This window comes from Leuresthes tenuis, unplaced genomic scaffold (assembly GCF_036924035.1).
Source record: "Leuresthes tenuis unplaced genomic scaffold, fLeuTen1.0.hap1 SCAF_16, whole genome shotgun sequence".
NCBI classification, from domain to species: domain Eukaryota; kingdom Metazoa; phylum Chordata; class Actinopteri; order Atheriniformes; family Atherinopsidae; genus Leuresthes; species Leuresthes tenuis.
This window is the reverse complement of record NW_027325370.1, coordinates 32,041,439-32,059,799: the sequence shown is the minus strand read 5'-3', so window position 1 is coordinate 32,059,799 and position 18,361 is coordinate 32,041,439. Positions and strand designations below refer to the sequence as shown.

General features: G+C 41.3%; 1 protein-coding gene across 4 annotated transcripts in view; it reads left to right on the top strand.

Annotated features, from left to right (window-relative positions):
- Positions 1–234: 234 nt before the first annotated feature.
- The window catches only part of rgs19 (regulator of G protein signaling 19), a 59,051-nt gene continuing 40,924 nt past the window's right edge, over positions 235–18,361 (top strand). The window contains exons 1-2 of one of the 4 annotated variants that reach the window (XM_072367904.1): positions 236–506; positions 10,825–10,935. In XM_072367904.1, coding sequence (XP_072224005.1) covers positions 10,921–10,935 — 15 coding nt within the window. In that variant the 5' untranslated portion in view covers positions 236–506; positions 10,825–10,920. Of the gene's footprint in view, positions 507–4,856; positions 4,959–10,824; positions 10,936–18,361 lie in introns of those variants that run through there. The other 3 variants (XM_072367905.1, XM_072367902.1, XM_072367903.1) reach the window with 3 other exon arrangements.

Sequence of the window (18,361 nt, the reverse complement as noted above, 5' to 3'; positions counted from 1 at the left end):
TAAAATTAAAAAGGATATTTTGGGTTCATTCAAAATGGAGGAGGGGCATCACATGATGGAGGAGAACGTCCAACATCACGTGTTGCAGCAAGTATGATGCACAATTTGTGAAAACGATCAAAAAGCCTGTGAAGTTTCTTTGGAATAACCACAAATCTCCAGCTTGGACAGGACGTGTGGCAACGCGCGGGAATCCGCGCATGCGCTCTGCTGCCCCTGTCCGCCAGGGCGGTGATCTCTCTCCCTCTCTCGTTCCAGCTGTCTCTCTATCACGCTTTCTCTATGGGAAAAACCCAAGCAGGAGGAGAGCAGCAGAAGGAGGGAGGAGGAGGACTCCTACTTCTTCTTCTTCCGATACAGCGGTGGAGTCAGACTATTTAGAAAATTAAAATAAAAAAAGCCCCACACCTCCCGGCGCGGAGCGGCAGAGGAAGAAAAAGCGGACACGGATGTGCCTCCGAAAGCGCAGCGGATACCACCCTCCAGACCTCATTAATGCTAAGATTGTGAGTATCTGATCGGCTGCAAAAACGGACTTGAACCGGGGGGGGGGGACGCTGCTGTCAGTTTAATCTGCCTTTCTCCGCGCCGGGGCTTTTCCTCCCTCCGCGTTGTTGAGGAAAAGGTCCGTCTCCTTACCCTCCCCTCTCTGTCCTTCCCTTTCCTACCCTCCTTCCTCACCCGCCCCGTCCTGTCCTTTCTCAAATCCTTGATTCCTTCTTCGAGAAGCCAGTCTTTGGGAATAAAGAGGAGCAGAAGGAGGCGAGCGAACAGTCTTAGTTAAACGCTTTTCTTAATGTCAGCGTTTCAGTCTTCGCTAATTTTCTTTTGTCTTTTTTCTGGAACATGAAACAGGAAGAAGAAGAAAAAAGAAGGAAATAGCAGGGATGATTCCCTTAATGTATTGTCATTTAGACAGAGAGCCCCTGCTGTTCTCAGTAAGCCTATGCTTTAAAAGTTCACTTTAACTGGTTGGTTAAATGTCCAAACATATCACCTGTAGTGGTGAACACTTAGTGATGAAGCTCTTAACTGCCTTGCCTTACAGGGCAACATCAGAATAACTGAATTAAAGAAGGATGCTTTTCCATCAAGTCTACCTTCTTTTTTTAAAATTCATCTTGAAGATTGAAAAACGTTCTCAGTGTTGCTGTCGGTGATCGAATCACACTGGCAGCACTACGCACAGCTGCGACTGCACCCTGGGTGCATTTGGCATGTTTTGGACCAAACCCTTCTACAGACTCCCTGATTGTACACTATATTGTCAAAAGTATTCACTCCTATTCACAACCCAATTAAAGCAGTTTTGGCTGTTGATCCAATAGATATCTATCTATGCCCACAATAAAAAAAAAAAAATCTATTGTATCTACATAAGTATATATACACTATATCACCAAAAGTATTCACTCACCCATCCAAATAATTAAATTCAGGAGCTCCAGTCCCTTCTATGGCCACAGGTGTATAAATTCAAGCACCTCTGCATGCAGACTGCTTCTACAAGCATCTGTGAAAGAATGGGTCGCTCTCAGGAGCTCAGTGAATTCCAGCATGGTACCGTGATAGGATGCCACCTGTGCAACAAGTCCAGTCGTGAAATTTCCTCACTACTAAATATTCCACAGACAGCTGTCAGTGGTATTATAACAAAGTGGAAGCGATTGGGAATGACAGCAACTCAGACACGAAGTGGTAGGCCACGTAAAATGACAGGGCAGGGTCAGCGAATGCTGAGGCGTTTAGTGCGCAGAGGTCACTATCTTTCTGCAGAGTCAATGGCTACAGACCTCCAAACTTCATGTGGCCTTCAGATTAGCTCAAGAATAGTGCGTAGAGAGCTTCATGGAATGGGTTTCCATGGCAGAGCAGCTGTATTGACACGTTCTCTGGAGTGAAGAATCACGCTTCTCCATCTGGCAATCTGATGGAGGAGTCTGGGTTTGGCGGTTGCCAGGGGAACGGTACTTGTCTGACTGCATTGTGCCAAGTGGTGGAGGGGGGATTATGGTGTGGAGTTGTTCTTCAGGAGCTGGGCTTGGTCCCTTAGTTCCAGTGAAAGGAACTCTGAATGCTTCAGCATATCAAGAGATTTTGGACAGTTTCATGCTCCCAACTCTGTGGAAACAGTTTGGGGATGGCCCCTTCCTGTTCCAACATGACTGCGCACCAGTGCACAAAGCAAGGTCCATGGACATGGATGAGCCAGTTTGGTGTGGAAGAACCTGACTGGCCGAGACAGAGTATTGACCTCAACCTGATAGAACACCTTTGGGATGAATTAGAGCAGAGACTGTGAGCCAGGCCTTCTGTCCAACATCAGTGTCTGACCTCACAAATGCGCTTCTGCAAAAATTTCCATAAACACACTCCTAAACCTTGTGGAAAACTTATCCAGAAGAGTTGAAGCTGTTATAGCTGCAAACGGTGGGCCGAATGGGATGTCACTTCAGTTCATATCTGTGTAAAGGCAGATAAGTGAATACTTTTGGCTATATAGAGTAGCTTGGGCCTGGAAAGTGTTGCCACTGTTGATAGTGTAGAGTACAAAAAACACTTACATGCAATATACATGTCCAGTATAATAATGAAGAAATACATCTGTTAGATAGAAAGACTAAACTTTAAAATAGGTTGGGTTCGTCACTTTTGGACATGCAGGGTTTCCAGATCTGGCAACATCTGGTAACAACTGTTAAGGGATGTGTTGCCATGGAAATATGGGCAATGTTGCCAAAGCTTTCCTCGATTAAAATATGCTTTATTGTTTATTTCAACACAATAAAATAACCTTACTATAATCTTTTCATGTTTTCTGAAGCTTGAAAAATCATCCAGTCATGTCCAGTATAATACCCAACCCAACCTTTGAGATTCTTACTCACAATCTCAAATTCAGGATTGAACGAGAGGCAGGGTATGCATGCTCAATCCAGGGTCAACTTACAATCCTCAATGAACCTAACATGCAGGAAGCATTTACTTCATCCTAAACCAAGTAATATTAATGTGTTACAAAGCAGGGCTCAAGCAGAGTGGAGGAAGTCAAAATAACGACAGAAAAAAGGAAGTGGAGAACCAACAGTTTTAAGGTTAAATTCAAACATGAGTCATGGCACAGCCAGTGTGTCGCTCACAGCTGCATAAGGATATCTGGCAATATGTTGCTGCGGAGCAGGTCGCTATGTGTTGGAAAGTGACCCTAAAGGGGTTCCATATAGGTTGTAAACTGGTGCAAAGGGCTCCCGTCCAAGCAGGGACGAAATGGAACACAAATCTGTGGGTCACGATAGCTTTGTATCCCAGAGGTTAACTGTTCAAACATTTGCAGTACCAGTAGGTTCTATAGAATCTGTCTGCAACAGTTTTATTCTTTTTTTTCTTTTTTCTTTTTGCCTGTGCTGTGGTCATGTGTCCAACCATTAGCATTCACTTACACCTCCTGGGACCAGTCGTTGTACAACTATGTCACTGATGGGTCCTCTTGTGTTCATAATGAAACTATTCAGTCAGACTTCTAAGAAGTGTTGGAACTGTAGGAACAGACAAGTTCTAAGAACTCTGTGGTCTTCCACACACCCGTTCTCTGTTACAGCAGTGTACACACAAAAACGAGGCAGTAAGAAGTTCTGGTCTGAAAGTGCCTGTCGGGCATCCCTCAGACCACATCTGGGGTATTGATGATACACTGACTGTTTTCCACCTACATAAAGAATGCAGCTTCACCATGACCAGTTGTGATGTCTGCTCAGATCTCTGGGATTCATCTGCTCTTTCTGTTCCTGTTATTTAATTGTACACCTCACTAACCCTAACCCTAATCCTAAAACTAACCCTAACCCTTATCTTTAACAATAGAGCTGTTTTCACACATTCTGCAGCCCTGCAATTTACTAGATATATTTAGATATTTTGATGGGCTGCATATGAGGAGACACAACCTATTTTTTGCATAATTGACACATGACTCCTTTTCATCAGTTTTTGATATTAGACTTGAACTTTGACCCTTTTTTTATTTTGACTAACTTGGCTTTAACTGTGTTTCTGTCTCTATCTCATTTAGAAACCTGAAGTCCTTCTCAGTTTACTGATTGCAGTGACTCTTTTGGTAATTTCAGAAGTTTCTTGAATTGGAAAATGAAAATGAATTATTGTTACCGGCCCGCCTTGGGCTGTAAATGTACATCCCTAACATATATATAGTTCCTTAGTGTGTTTTTGATTTGTAAGATTGTAGCGACCTTGTCTTACCTGATGGTATGTTTTCAACAGACGCTACACTCTCACAGCTGTATAATACAACCTTTGTATGGACTAAAGGGTTTCCATTGAGACTCATCGGGTTCTTGTAAGACTCCTCCACACCAAAGAGTCGTCTGTGGTGAGGCCAGTTCAAGAGGAAGAGACTCAGAAAAGCACCCATGAATGTGTTGTTGAGTTAAAATATGCTTAATCTAAGTCTGATAAAGGATTCTTCGGGACACATAACGGGCATCTTTGGGTGATGGTACTGCTTTAGAAGATGTTAGAAGTTCAGTTTTTGCACATCTTCTGTTTCAGTGCAGTGTGTGAGCAAGTCGGACTGCTGTCTGTGATTTGCTTTTAGGTGATGCTTGTTAGTGTAAACCCTTGCTTTCTCATGCTTCCACCTTTAGTTTAATGCACACTTCTTAGACGATCAGGATTGTATTTTTTTCCTTCTTCTTGTTGCCAGTTAGTACACACTTCCTCTTCCTGCGTCTTTCTTCATTGTGTCTGTTGCCTGCTTCCTCTTTTTCAAGTTAGTCATCGCCTTCCCTTCCTGTATCTCTTTCTCACCATTTCTGCCTTCTCCTTACATTCTCTTTTTGTCCTTGATTAGTTTTCTGTGCCTGTCAGTTCGTCTTTGCTTTTGCTTACCGTTGGAAGTACCCATGCGTTGCTGACACAAAGCTAGCATTAGTGCACTGAAGGTTGGTGAAACTCTTTCATCTCTTTAATGTCAAATGTTTGTCCAGTAATGAAAAAGTTTTACTCAGTCTCACTTTAATTGACCACAATGATGAGCAGTGCACAATATTTGATGGGGATTTGAAGTAGTTAATGTAGAAGTTGTATCTTGGGAGTAGTGTTAAGGTGGGGGACTGCATGATGGTTTGGTGGTTAAATGGGTTCTTGGTTTGAATCCCGTCTTGAGGCCTTTGCTGTGTGGAGTTTGCATGTTCTCCCCGTGTATGCGTGGGTTCTCTACTAGTGCTTTGGCTTCCTCCCACCGCCCAAAAACATGCATGTCAGGTTAACTGATGACTTTGAATTGACCCCAGGAGTGAGTGTGAGTGTTTGTCTCACAGGGCGTACCCTGCCTGTTGCCCAATGACAGCTGGGATAGGCTCCAGCCTATTAGATACATAATTATGTGTGGCCTAAATCACTGATTTGACATTAGCAGGAATAGTGCTTGCAAATACCAGCATAAATTTAATATTTTCCAATTACCTTTATTTCCATCTTCATAAAACATGCTCCTATAGAAACTGACACATTACCGGGGAACAGTCTTATAACAATTTGACCCCAGATGGGATGTTTTACCCATCTCGTCTGTTTTCTCTGCATCGACTTCCAGTGAACAAATAGAAAAAGAAATACCTCTCACAGTCAGTGCTACTGTGGCCTGAAGCACGGTTGTCACTTTTCAGGGCTGGCTTTACAATCAGAGAACCATAAAGTGGTGCAAGTGTTCAAAGTTTGAAATATAGTGAAGGTAAACCCATTGCTGTTCATATGAAATTATGTATACTTTCAACTGTAAATCTCTGCCTATGGAGTACGGTTTGACAGCCTTGCTATTCCCTTAAGTGACTTCTCAGCCTCATTAGTTTTCCTTATTAAAACTAATTGACATGATGAGCAACAACCTTGCCACTAATATCTGTCTCATGGTTTCAATGTGGAATTCAAGTTACTCACTTGAGGGGTTTTTCAAAGGAAAATGATCAGCGGAGGTAGATTTTCAAAGGGCAGCTGCCTTAAGAAACCTCCCAACTCCAATTTAAAAAAATATATACATATATACTACATCATACTTCCTTTTAAATAGATGATGTTTTAGAGACCAAAGATATTGTCTTATGCATTCTGGTATTTGATTTGCCATCCACCTTTTCTATCAATAGATTGAATATAGTTGATATAGATTATATTGTAAGTCACTAATGGTTTTACCAGTTTTGACACATGCTCTTTTCTTATTTTGTTTATTCATTTGTCACAGCTTTATGGTTTCTAACTTGCGCTTTGTGGTTCAATGTGTTAAGTATTTGACTGATCAAGTATCGTACATTATTCTGATTTCTGGCCTCGTTTTTGGTGGTGCTTTCCACTTATTTACTCAGTAATAGTGATCATGTACTGTACGCAACTCACTGCTGTTGTCCTGTGTGGTGCACTAATCACAGGTATTTAATCCACTGAATGGAAGCTCTCTAGGTCAGTGAATAATTTAATTTCTGCTGAGAACTTTTATTTTTAAAATGACACTGAGAAGGAGTCTGCGTCTAGTTTGAGTTGATCTCGCTTTTTCATGACTACCTGACAAACTTAGTAAAGTTGGTATCGTTGCTCATCCAAACTGTGAATGTTCACATTAGATTTGCATCAGACACAGCATTTCGCTAAATGATCTGCTTGATTAAGTTTGAATTGGTAATTGATCCTCATTATTTTGGTTTGTGAGAAACAATCAGTGCGGTTACATGCAGGCAATCGGATCGGATTAATGGCTAAATTACAGATTAAATTACAGATTAAAGCTTAACAAGCTTAATCCGATAAGAAATTGAATCAGATCGGATTACTTTTAATCGAATTAAGACCCTGGGATAACTCGATCCGATTGCCCACTTAACGTGCCTGGAGACGACAGTGGATCGGATCGAACGTTCTGCATATGCTCGAGATTTTTTTTCCACGATTGCCACCCGGAAATCAAAGGAGACGATATTACTGTTGTCGTCGCCGCCGTCAGAAAGAAACAAACAATGCGATGGAGAATGCACCGTTGTGCATTGCGTTTGTGCCATAACCAGCTCATCACAGATGTAGAGGGACGTAGCTTCATCTTGCTCTTCATTCGCCATCTTTCTCGAATGCCTGAGTTTGTTGTTGTTGGTGGTGAAGAGGTCAACAGGAAGTGGCTCTATTAGCGATAGTTGAAATGGGTACAGCACCACTTATCTACTGTGGTATTGCATGCTTTGTGCCAGTGATTTGATACATTCCCCGCCATGTAACAAAGGATAATTACCCTCAGATTAGGAGCAGAACCCAACTATAGCTATAATATAAGATATAAGATAAGACTGATAGGACTTAATCTTATCATGTAAACCTACTGAATGACAAAACTATGATGTGCCGAGATAAAGCTCTCTGTAGCTATTGACTCAGTAATGATAAAAAAGACTTCCTTAGAATCTGCATATGATACATAAGACACAGGGAAATACACAATGTTTATATATATATATATTTATATATATATATAAATTATGTAATAATTTTGCCTAAACCCAACCAAGAAGCAACAAAGGTTTGTTGTAACGTGTTGCTGTTGATGTGTCACCAAAGCAACCAGTGACATGGCATCCATTAATGACATCTTAGCAATAACCATTATCATTTTCTGTCCCTTACAACGAAGTTTTGATTTCTAATAGTGACTAAACCCAACCAGGAAGTGACAAAAGCATTGTAATAAAGTTGCTGTGCTCCTGGCTGAACACGGCCTGGAAGATAAAAGTGTCGTATCTGGTTGTCGAGCTTGTGCCCCTCGGTGTTAAGTGTTACGTATAGTCGTGCCATGCAAACCCTGTCCTTCTTCTTTTAGAGGACCTTGAGGCTTGTTCAATTCAATTCAATTCAATTTTATCTATATAGCGCCAGATTACAACAATTGTCATCTCAAGGCACTTAAATAATATAGTCCAATTCAAGCCAATTGGAATTCAATTAATTGCAATCATAATCCAATTAATTAATATAGAGCCAATTCAAAAAATAATATCCTAGCTAAGGAAACCAACAGATTGCACCGAAACTTGTCTTCAGTCCAATCTCCCGTCCTGAGCATGCCTGTGGCGATTGTGGAAAGGAACGACTCCCTTTTAACAGGAAGAAACCTCTGGCAGAACCAGAACCAGGAAGGGTGGCCATCCACCTCGACCAGCTGGGGTTTGAGAAAACAGAAAAGAGGGAAAAGAGGGGGGAAAAACACCATAACACCATTCAAAGGATACCTGTTGGAACAGGGAAACACAAGTTAATAACCACAATAATGTCACATGTACATAAAATCAATTGAGAAATTAAACAGGGGAAAAAGAGAGCAAAGTGAGGAAAGGAGTGACAGATGAGGTCCCCCAGCAGTCTAAGCCTATAGCAGCTTAACTATGGGATGTTTCAGGATTACCTGAGCCATCCCAAACTATAAGCATTATCAAAAAGGAAAGTTTTAAGCCTAATCTTAAAAGTGGAAAGGGTGTCTGCTTCCCGGACATTTACTGGCAGCTTATTCCACAAGAGAGGGGCCTGATAACTGAAGGCTCTGCCTCCCATTCTACTTTTAGAAACTCTGGGAACAACAAGTAAACCTGCAGTTTGGGAGTGAAGTGCTCTGTTAGGAAAATATCTTACAATGAGATCTTTAAGATATGATGGAGCTCGGTCATTCAGAGCTTTATATGTGAGAAGAAGAATCTTAAATTCCGTGAAAAAAACGTGAAAGAGAAGCTAAAACTGGAGAAACATGATCTCGCCTGTTAGTTCTCATCAGAACTCTGGCTGCAGCATTTGGGATCAGCTGGAGGCTTTTCAGAGAATATGTGGGACAGCCCAATAATAAGGAATTACAGTTGTCCAATCTTGAAGTAACAAATGCATGAACTAGTTTCTCTGCATCACCCTGAGACAGGATGTTCCTGATTTTAGCAATATTACGAAGGTGAAAGAAGGCAGTCCTAGAAACCAGTTTATATGTGAGTCAAATGATAAATTTCGGTCAAAAATAACTCCAAGGTTCCTCACTGTAGAACTAGAAGCCAAGGAAATACCATCTAGAGTAAATATATAACTAGACAATTTCTCCCTGAAGCGCTCAGGTCCAAAGAGAACAACTTCAGTTTTGTGTGAATTTAAAAGCAGACAGTTCTGAGTCATCCAGGTCTTTATGTCTTTAAGACAGGCTTGTAGTCTGACCAACCTATTGGTTTCATCTGGTTTCATAGATAAGTACAGCTGAGTATCATCAGCATAACAATGGAAATTTATGCCATGCTGTCTAATAATGTTACCTAATGGAAGCATGTATAAAGTAAAAAGAATTGGTCCAAGCACAGAACCCTGAGGAACTCCATGACTTACTCCAATGTGTGAGGAAGAGTCTTCATTTACAAGAACAAACTGGAATCTACCAGCCTAATGCAGTTCCTTTAATCCCAATAACAACAGAATGCTGTGATCGATCGTATCAAATGCAGCACTGAGATCCAACAGGACAAGCACAGAAATAAGTCCGCTATCAGAGGCTGAGAGGAGATCATTGGTAACTTTCACCAGTGCTGTTTCTGTGCTATGATGCACTCTGAATCCTGACTGAAACTCTTCAAACAGATTATTTCTATGTAAATGATCAAAAAGTTGAACTGCAACTATTTTTTCAAGAACTTTAGACAAAAAAGGGAGATTGGATATAGGACGATAATTAGCCAACACTTCTGAATCAAGAGTAGGTTTTTTAAGTAAAGGTTTAATTACAGTAACCTTAAAGGTCTGAGGTACATATCCTGTCAACAAAGACCGATTGATCAAATCCAATATGGAAGTGTCCATTAAGGGGAAAACCTCCTAGAACAGTCTGGTTGGGATTGGGTCTAAAATACAAGCTGATGGTTTAGAAGAGACTATTGCTGTTGTTAGCTCAGAGAGATCAACTGGGCAGAAGCCGTCTAAATACAAATCAGGTTCTAAAGGAAGTACTTGAGAATGGCGGTTGTTCTGATATGAAGACGCTCATGCTGCCTGTGAGGGCACTTTTATGGCCTGTATGTCAGGATGTGTGAGCAAACTACCTCTTTGGTCATTTTTTCATTTATTACATTTTTTTTGGGGGGGGGGGGGGCTTTTATGCATTTAATGGACAGGACAGTTGAAGAGAGACAGGAAGCAGAGGGCAGAGAGAGAATGACATGCAGTAAAGGGCCGTTCGGAACCGGGGCCAGCTGCAGTGACGACTGTAGCCTCTACACATAGGGTGTCTGCACAACCCACTGGTCATTTTGATGGGAGAATTTGACCAGTATAAAATTTTACATAATCTCAATGAAAAATCATGGATTCTACTGACATTTTGAAAATGTACTTCTTTCCCAGAATAATGTGTAACTCATAGAGAATCTGACATTTCTGAAGGATTCCAAAGGTTCCTAAGGGTTATTGGTACACACACTCATTGTGGTCTTTTTTTCTCTCCTTGTCTGTTTGTGTGTGTGTGCTGTTGCCTGTGTACACCCATGTTGTTGTCCTCTCCATTGGGATTTTTGTGGGTGCTCTTTGCTGCTGTGTTTGCTTCCCATGTGTGGAAATGGTGTTTTTCGTCCATGACTGCATGTTGTGGGATTTTCCTACATATTCATCCACAACTGTGTATGTTTTGCTGATGAAATGCATTGTATGTCCTTCTGTTTGTCAAATTCATGGCAACACGTTTGTACACACATTTGTGTATTCCTCTGTGTGTGTCTGCACACCTGTGTGAATGTATGGGTGTGTGTTATTATAAAGGAGTGGTCCGAGGCAGAAGGGGGGATGACATGCATGTGTCCGGCCTGCTAACATCGCTGACGACTCGCACGCTAACAGACTGCCCACCCTCATGACATGGCGGATGTACTGGTAAACCAACTGTACCTCTTCCTCTCTCTTTCCTTTCTTTAATTTTCTTTCCATTTCCTCTGTGGTAATGACTTCATTGCTCCTTGATTTACTCCTTCACCTCATGTGACAGGTAATTAAATTCACAAAAGCAGATCGAAATAGAAATTAAAAAATGGAATGAAACATACATTAGAAAAATCTGTATTAAAGATTTACCAAAATTTAAACAGAAAAATAAGCAATGTTTAAAAAATAAATCAAGACATATTCAGCTATATAATCAAGAGCCACTAAATCAAACAGTCAAAAAACCCGGATTTGCTGAGGGAATGCAAACATGGACACAAACAATGAGATCAAGATTCATTTGACAAAGCTAGTGACAAAAGTTTATAGTTGAAATTTGAACACATTAAACGAAGAGGACAACCTGATCTTTAAAGAGAGATGGTTCAGAAAAGAGCTGGAATGGATGGAAAACATCCATCCATTGTCTTCCGCTTACAACCAACGGGTCCAGGAGGGAAACCCAGACATCCCTCTCCCCAGCGACTCTCTCTAGCTCCTCCGAGGAGTTCCCAGACTGGAAGGGATATATGCCTCCTGCATGTTCCACCCAGTTGGACGTGCCCGAAAACCTCCAAAGGGAGGCGACCAATCTGAATAACTAAAAACTGCTTATCAGTGACTTAAGAGTGCAACCTGGAACATAAGACCCCACCAGGTTTGGCAGACCTGGTGCTAAGATGCTTACATACAAGTACTTGTATATAATCAGCAGGGCTTTGTAATTGATCCTGTATTGGACACAAAGTCAGTGTAATGATGACGAGGTAAGTGAAATATGTTCACTTTTACATGTAACAATCAGGAGTCTGGCAAGTACAACAATGATAACAGCACTGGGCCCAGTCCAACATATCATGGATTATGGAAATCAGGTGTAAAAGGGATAAATGTATTATTGGCTTTAAAAGAAAAATTAAATTAATTAAAAGAAAAAGAGTAAAAAAAAGCTAGCTTTTAGAACACATTTAGCACACACATCTACAGACCCTGAAGAATTACTAATAATACTGAAGTTCTTTACAGGTTATTTACAAAGGGTGCCAAGAAACAAAAATATGGTAGCATATCAGAGAGTAGTTCTGGCTGACAGCAAGTATTATTTACTGAAATCTCTGTTTGATTTTTATTAAGAGGATTTGCAAGAACAGTTTTTGAAATTAGGCAAACGGTGTGTTCGAGAGGTTATTGAAGAATCATTGTCAGGTCTAAGTGGTTGGTCAATCTCAGTACCATCAGCATAATAGTGATGGGAAATATTCTGTCTTTTCTATATTTTTAAGTTTTTTTGGGCACTAATGGCCTTGATTTGACAGTAGGTGGACAGTAAAAGAGGCAGAGAGAGTGGAGGAAGACCTGCAACAAAGGGCCTCTGGTCATGAGGCACCTGTTACCCAGTTAAGCTTTATGTATGACACCCTGTGTCTCTTCACAATTGTCAAGAGAAAGCATGTGTAAACTACGGAAGCGTATTACTGTCACTCTAAGAAAAAAAAAGAGGCTCAGTATCACGTAATTACGTGAAAAGTTTATTGTTATAGCAATATCTTTTTCACGTTTTAACAATATATTTATCCCGTTATAACGTGAAATTATTATGTTATTTCAAGATACGACATTTTCACGTTATAACATGAAAACATCTTATGTCTAAAGAAATATGGTTTTACGTTATTTCAAGATAAGACAGAAACAGAGATGAAAGGCAAGAGTAGGCCATGGCTCATTTAGATGATTCACTTAGATTATACGTTAATCTTGGTTTGAGACATGGTGAAATTTTACAGTTATTGAACACAGTGGATAATTTTGTTATTAGTATGCATACTCTAAGAAGGATTTTGAATTGCATGGGTTTGTACTGTAGAAAGAACGAATCCGATCCTCTTGAGGTAGTGTTGTTCCTCATTGATCAACTAGATGGGCACGGAAGGCTCAATGGATACAAGCTCCACCATCTCAACTGCATCCAAGCTGGATATGTTGTCACCCAAAGTACAGTGAGGCATTTGTTGAAGTTTCTCGACCCCCATGGTGTTGAACAAAGACGGAGAAATCGCTTGATGCAACGTATGTATGTACTTTAACCCTGGGCCTAATTTTATGTGGCATGTTGACTCTTATGACAAACTAAAACCATTTGGTGTATGTATAAATGGAGCAATTGATGGCTTTTCAAGACTCATGATATGACTTCATGCCTATTCAACAAACAGCAATCCCAAGATCATAGCTGGTTATTTCATAGGAGAAGTTGAGAGGAGGATGGGGACACCTTCGAGAATACGTGCAGATTTGGGAACAGAAAATGTCACAATGGCAATTCTTACGATGGATTACGGATCATACCCTCGTCTGTAATTGTTATATCTCTGGGTCAAGTAATCACAATCAGCGGATCGAAAGCTGGTGGGCCTTTTTGAGAAGACATCATGCCCAAAACTGGATGAATGGTTTTCAGGAACTTCTTAGACAAGCAACTTGTATTATTTAGCTGCCTGGCCGTCATCCAGGTTAGGCTACAGATGCATGCTCCATGTCGTGTGTGTGTGTGTGTGTGTGTGTGTGTGGGTGTGAGAGAGAGAGAGAGAGAGAGAGAGAGAATGCGTAACAGGCAATCAAAAATCACAATTTATTCAATGATTCAAGTATTGGTGGAAGTTTATTTGTCATTGTATTACTACAAACAAATTTTGGTGGCAGTGAAAACAATTTTACAAAAACAAGTGAAAGTGTCAAGTGACTAAATAAAGTGTTGAATAAAAGTGACTTAGGGTCAAGTACAAGACAGTGTGTCAGATAGGTGCTTTTAGTCAGTAGGGAATAGAATAGTTATACATGTATTACCAGGTTATAATGTAAACTGTCATAAATATGCAAACATTTATAAATATATAAACAGCAGTATCCATGGTAGGATAGCTATAAATACCTGGAGTCTTGAAGTCTGGCATTAATAAAGAGCCAATAACAGCTAATTTAGGCTATTGTTTGTTTTCACCTCAGTTACACAATATTGCAGCCGGTAGGCCTTAGAGTGCAGCTGTCAAAAATCCCATGCCTGTAAGTAACAATGTTGGTAGTTGAAGAGCGGACGTAACCGCTGGCCGGTTTCTTAATGTTGGGGATTGAAGGTGGGTCAGCCCGGTGGGGACATAGAAGGGAGTGCCGCTGATCTACGTTATAAAAGTTATTTTTAGTGACAGTCACATCAACAATGATCAGGTTAGAACTTTGGCACAAAGCATCAAATGGCAACAATTAAGTTTAGTTGTGGACACGGCCCCTTTACAAGTAACAGTAATAAGGAGTCTGCTACATCAATCCGTTGCTTTGCATCCTCCAACGGGTTGTCTGGTGGCCTACACCGAACAGCTCTGCTATTTCCTTTATTTTTAAACCTTTTAATAAATAGCTTTCAATGGACTGAATGGATGTTGATGGTCGGTCATCCTCGTCCCATTTGAGGCTCCACAGCATCCAGCCGTTCCAGGACTGAACAGAGGTTTACTATGGAACCTCATTAATGTGCAAATCTGTGACGGCAGAGTATGCAGCCAAGCTTTCTGACTTGTTCTACTCGGCCACGGGCATCAGACCCAGATATATTATTAGATTCTACCTGCTCAGCTAATTCTAACAGTGTTTGCACAATTTGAGGGAGCGCCATGATCTGTGATGCGTCCTCTAAAGAGCCGGCAATTCAATCATTTCCCGCCACATTTGCAATGTAATGCAATGCAGATGTGCACAGCGCCCCCTACCGAACAAGATGTGTAGCTCGGTCAGCAGGGAGCTGAAGAAGAGATGACGTCACTCTGCTGCGCCGCTCAGAATGCTTTTTCCTTTTTGAATCATGGGCATGAAGAAAATGCAAATGGAAGGATTGATTACTTATTTTATTTATGAGTCCAATAATGCAGCCACATTCTTAAAATGAAAAAGCATTTCTGCAAATGCATTTTCATTTTCAATTTTTACATTACAAATTGAATTTTGGTATCTATTTGCTGGGGCATATTTTGAAAATTAAAACTCAAATGTCTATTTCTTTTTAATTTTAATTAAGTGAAAGATTGAGCACTCTTGAAGAAGAAAATTAAAATGCAAATGGGATGATTGATTACTAATTTAATTTATGAGTAAAATAATGCAGCCACATTCTTAAAATGAAAAAGCATTTCTGCAAATGCATTTGAATTTGAATTACTGAGCCTCTTTTTTTTCTTAGTGGCATTAATACACTTACGTAATAAACAGAAGCCAAGCCAGTATGGATAGTTGAGACACTAATGTCAGTGATGAGAAAAAGATTATTAAAAACTTTAGATTATAATTTAAAACCAGATTGAGAAACTTCACAGAAGCCATAATGGCATAAAAAAGGATTCAGCTGATGGAGATACACCTTGTCATTGTTGAGGTAGACTGGTCTGTCATTAGACAGATCTGTAGGGTCCATATCAGTTTTAAAACAATTATCTGGTAAATAATCTTACTTACATTTATACTGTAGATAATCTGTTGAGTTCTTAACACCCGTTAGCTTAGTTATCACATTGTGACAGAATTGCATACAAATTATTGTCAGTCTCTCAAGGTCATGTTCATGAACTTTAACGACCTAATAGTGGGTTTGGTGGAAAATAGAAAATGTACAAAGTTAGGTTTACTAGACTACTAGGTTTTGTAACACATCCAAAAATAGTTAGGCCTAGAACAACAGGAAATAACGCATATGCTCTGTAAATGATGACGAAAATGACTCCACATCATGCAGCAAGTGCTGCAAATTCTCATCAGCAGTTACATATTTCATTTAACATAAAAAGTTTATTCTCTGATAATAGTCCGCAAGTAGCCTGTTTAATGTTCTAAACTATATTGCCAAAAGTATTCACTCACCCATCCAAATAATTAAATCCAGGTGTTCCAGTCACTTCCATGGCCACAGGTGTATAAATTCAAGCACCTCTGCAAACATCTGTGAAAGAATGGCTCGCTCTCAGGAGCTCAGTGAATTCCAGCGTGGTACCGTGATAGGATACCACCTGTTCAACAAATCCAGTCATGAAATTTCCTCGCTGCTAAATATTCCACAGTCAGCTGTCAGTGGTATTATAACAAAGTGGAAGCGATTGGGAACGACAGCAGCTCAGCCAAATGACAGAGCGGGGTCAGAGGATGCTGAGGCGCATAGTGCGCAGAGGTCGCCAACTTTCTGCAGACTCAACCCAATAAAACACCTTTGGGATGAATTAGAACAAAGACTGTAAGCCAGGCCTTCTCATCAAACATCAGTGTCTGACCTCACAAATGAGCTTCTGGAAGAATGGTCAAAAATTCCCATAAACACACTCCTAAACCTTGTGGAAAGCTTGCCCAGAAGAGTTGAAGCAGTTATAGCTGCAAAGGGTGGGCCGACGTCATATTAAACCCTATGGATTAAGAATGGGATGTCCATCAAGTTCAGATGCGTGTAAAGGCAGATGAGCTAATACTTTTGGCAATATAGTGTATGACTTTGACTTTTTATTTGTCATTTAGACATCCACTTAAAATGTGCATAGCACGAAATTACATTTTGTTTGGCTCAAGGACAGCTAGAATTAGAATAGAATAGAATTGAAATTATGGCGTCTTGAAGTCTTCAATTATCTGAATTTTTACAGAATTTATAGAATGAGTATGAAAAAAGCTACAGAATGAGCATAAATATAATATACAAATATAGACACGTGGCAAAATGCACACATAAACACAGACTACCATCACTGGACTTGCAGAAGTTGAGGGTCAGCGGGAGTTCAATAGTCTGATTGTTTGTGGGATAAAGCTGTTACAGAACCTGGTGGTTCTGCACTGGATGCTGCAGTACTTGCAGAGGCCAGCAGGGTGAGCAGTCCATTTTGTGGGTGAGAAGGATCCGTGGATATCCTCAGTGCTCTGGTCACACAGCGTTTTTGTGCTATGTCCCGGACCGGGGGTAGAGAAATCCAAATAATTTTTTCAGCTGTTCTCACCACTCTCTGAAGAGCCCTCCAGTCTGAGACTGCAGCCAGCAGCCCATATGGAGATGGAGCTGTTCAGCACGCTCTCGATGGTTCCTCTGTAGAACGTGGTGAGAATGGGAGATGGGAGGTGTGCTCTTCTCAGCAGGTGCAGGAAGTGAAGGCATTGGTGTCCTTTCTTCATCAGAGCTGCTGTGTTCTGTGACCAGGTGAGGTCTTCTGTGATCTGCACCCCCAGGAACTTTGTGCTGCTGACTTTCTCCACTGTGGAGTTGTTGATGTGGATGGGGTGCATGGTGGTGTCTGTTCCTCCTGAAGTCAACAATCATCTCCTTTGTTTTGCTGACATTGATGATCAGGTTGTTGTAGCTGCATCCCTCCACCAGGTGTCTCACCTCACCCCTGTAGGTGTCCTCGTTGTTATCCCTGATGAGGTCCACCACTGTCGTGTCATCCGCATACTTTTGGATGTGTTTGTACTGGATCTGGCCTGACAGTTGAGTCATCAGGGTAAACAGCAGTGGGCTCAGGACGCAGCCTTGGGGGGAGCCGGTGCTCAGGGAGATGAAGTTCGAGGTGTTTTTCCAACCTGCACCTGTTGTGGTCTGTTGGTTAGCAAGTCTAGCAGCCAGTTGCACAGTGGGGTGCCATAACCCAGGGGGGGCAGTTTGCTTACCAGATGCTGGGGGATGATGGTATTAAACGCTGAGCTAAAGTTCACAAACAGCATTTAGATGTCAGCGTTTTTCTTCTCCAGGTGAGACTGGCTCATGTGGACAATGGAGAAGATGACATCCTCTGTAGAGCGGTTGGGGTGGTAAGCAAACTGGAACGGGTCAAAGGAGGGTGTGAGTCTGTTTGTGGCTGTTCACCAGCCTTTCGAAGCACTTCATTATGATGGGGGTCAGTGCTACTGGGCGATAATCATTTAGGCTGGTTATGGTGGGTTTTTTTGTTTCAGGGATGATGGTCGCAGACTTGAAACATGGTGGGACAATGACCTGGTCCAGTGAGGTGTTAAAGATGTTCGTGAGGACCTGGGCCAGCTGGTCTGCACATCCTTTAAGTACATGGCCCAGGATTTTCTTGGGGCCTGCTGCCTTACGGATATTGACCTTTCTCAGGGTCTGCCGGACCTCTAACACCTCCAGCCTGAGGACCTGTTCGTCAGGGTGGGGAGTGGACTTCCTCACCTGGGTGTCGTTCAGTGCCTGGAACCGTCCACAGTGTTTGATAAGCACGTTTTGGAAGTCTGTGTTGTCCTCACTGTGAGTGGAACTGCTTTGTAATCTGTGATGGTCTGGATTCCTTTCCACATCTGTCTGGTGTTTGAGGGGTCCTGAAAGAAGCCCTGGATTTTCTGGTTG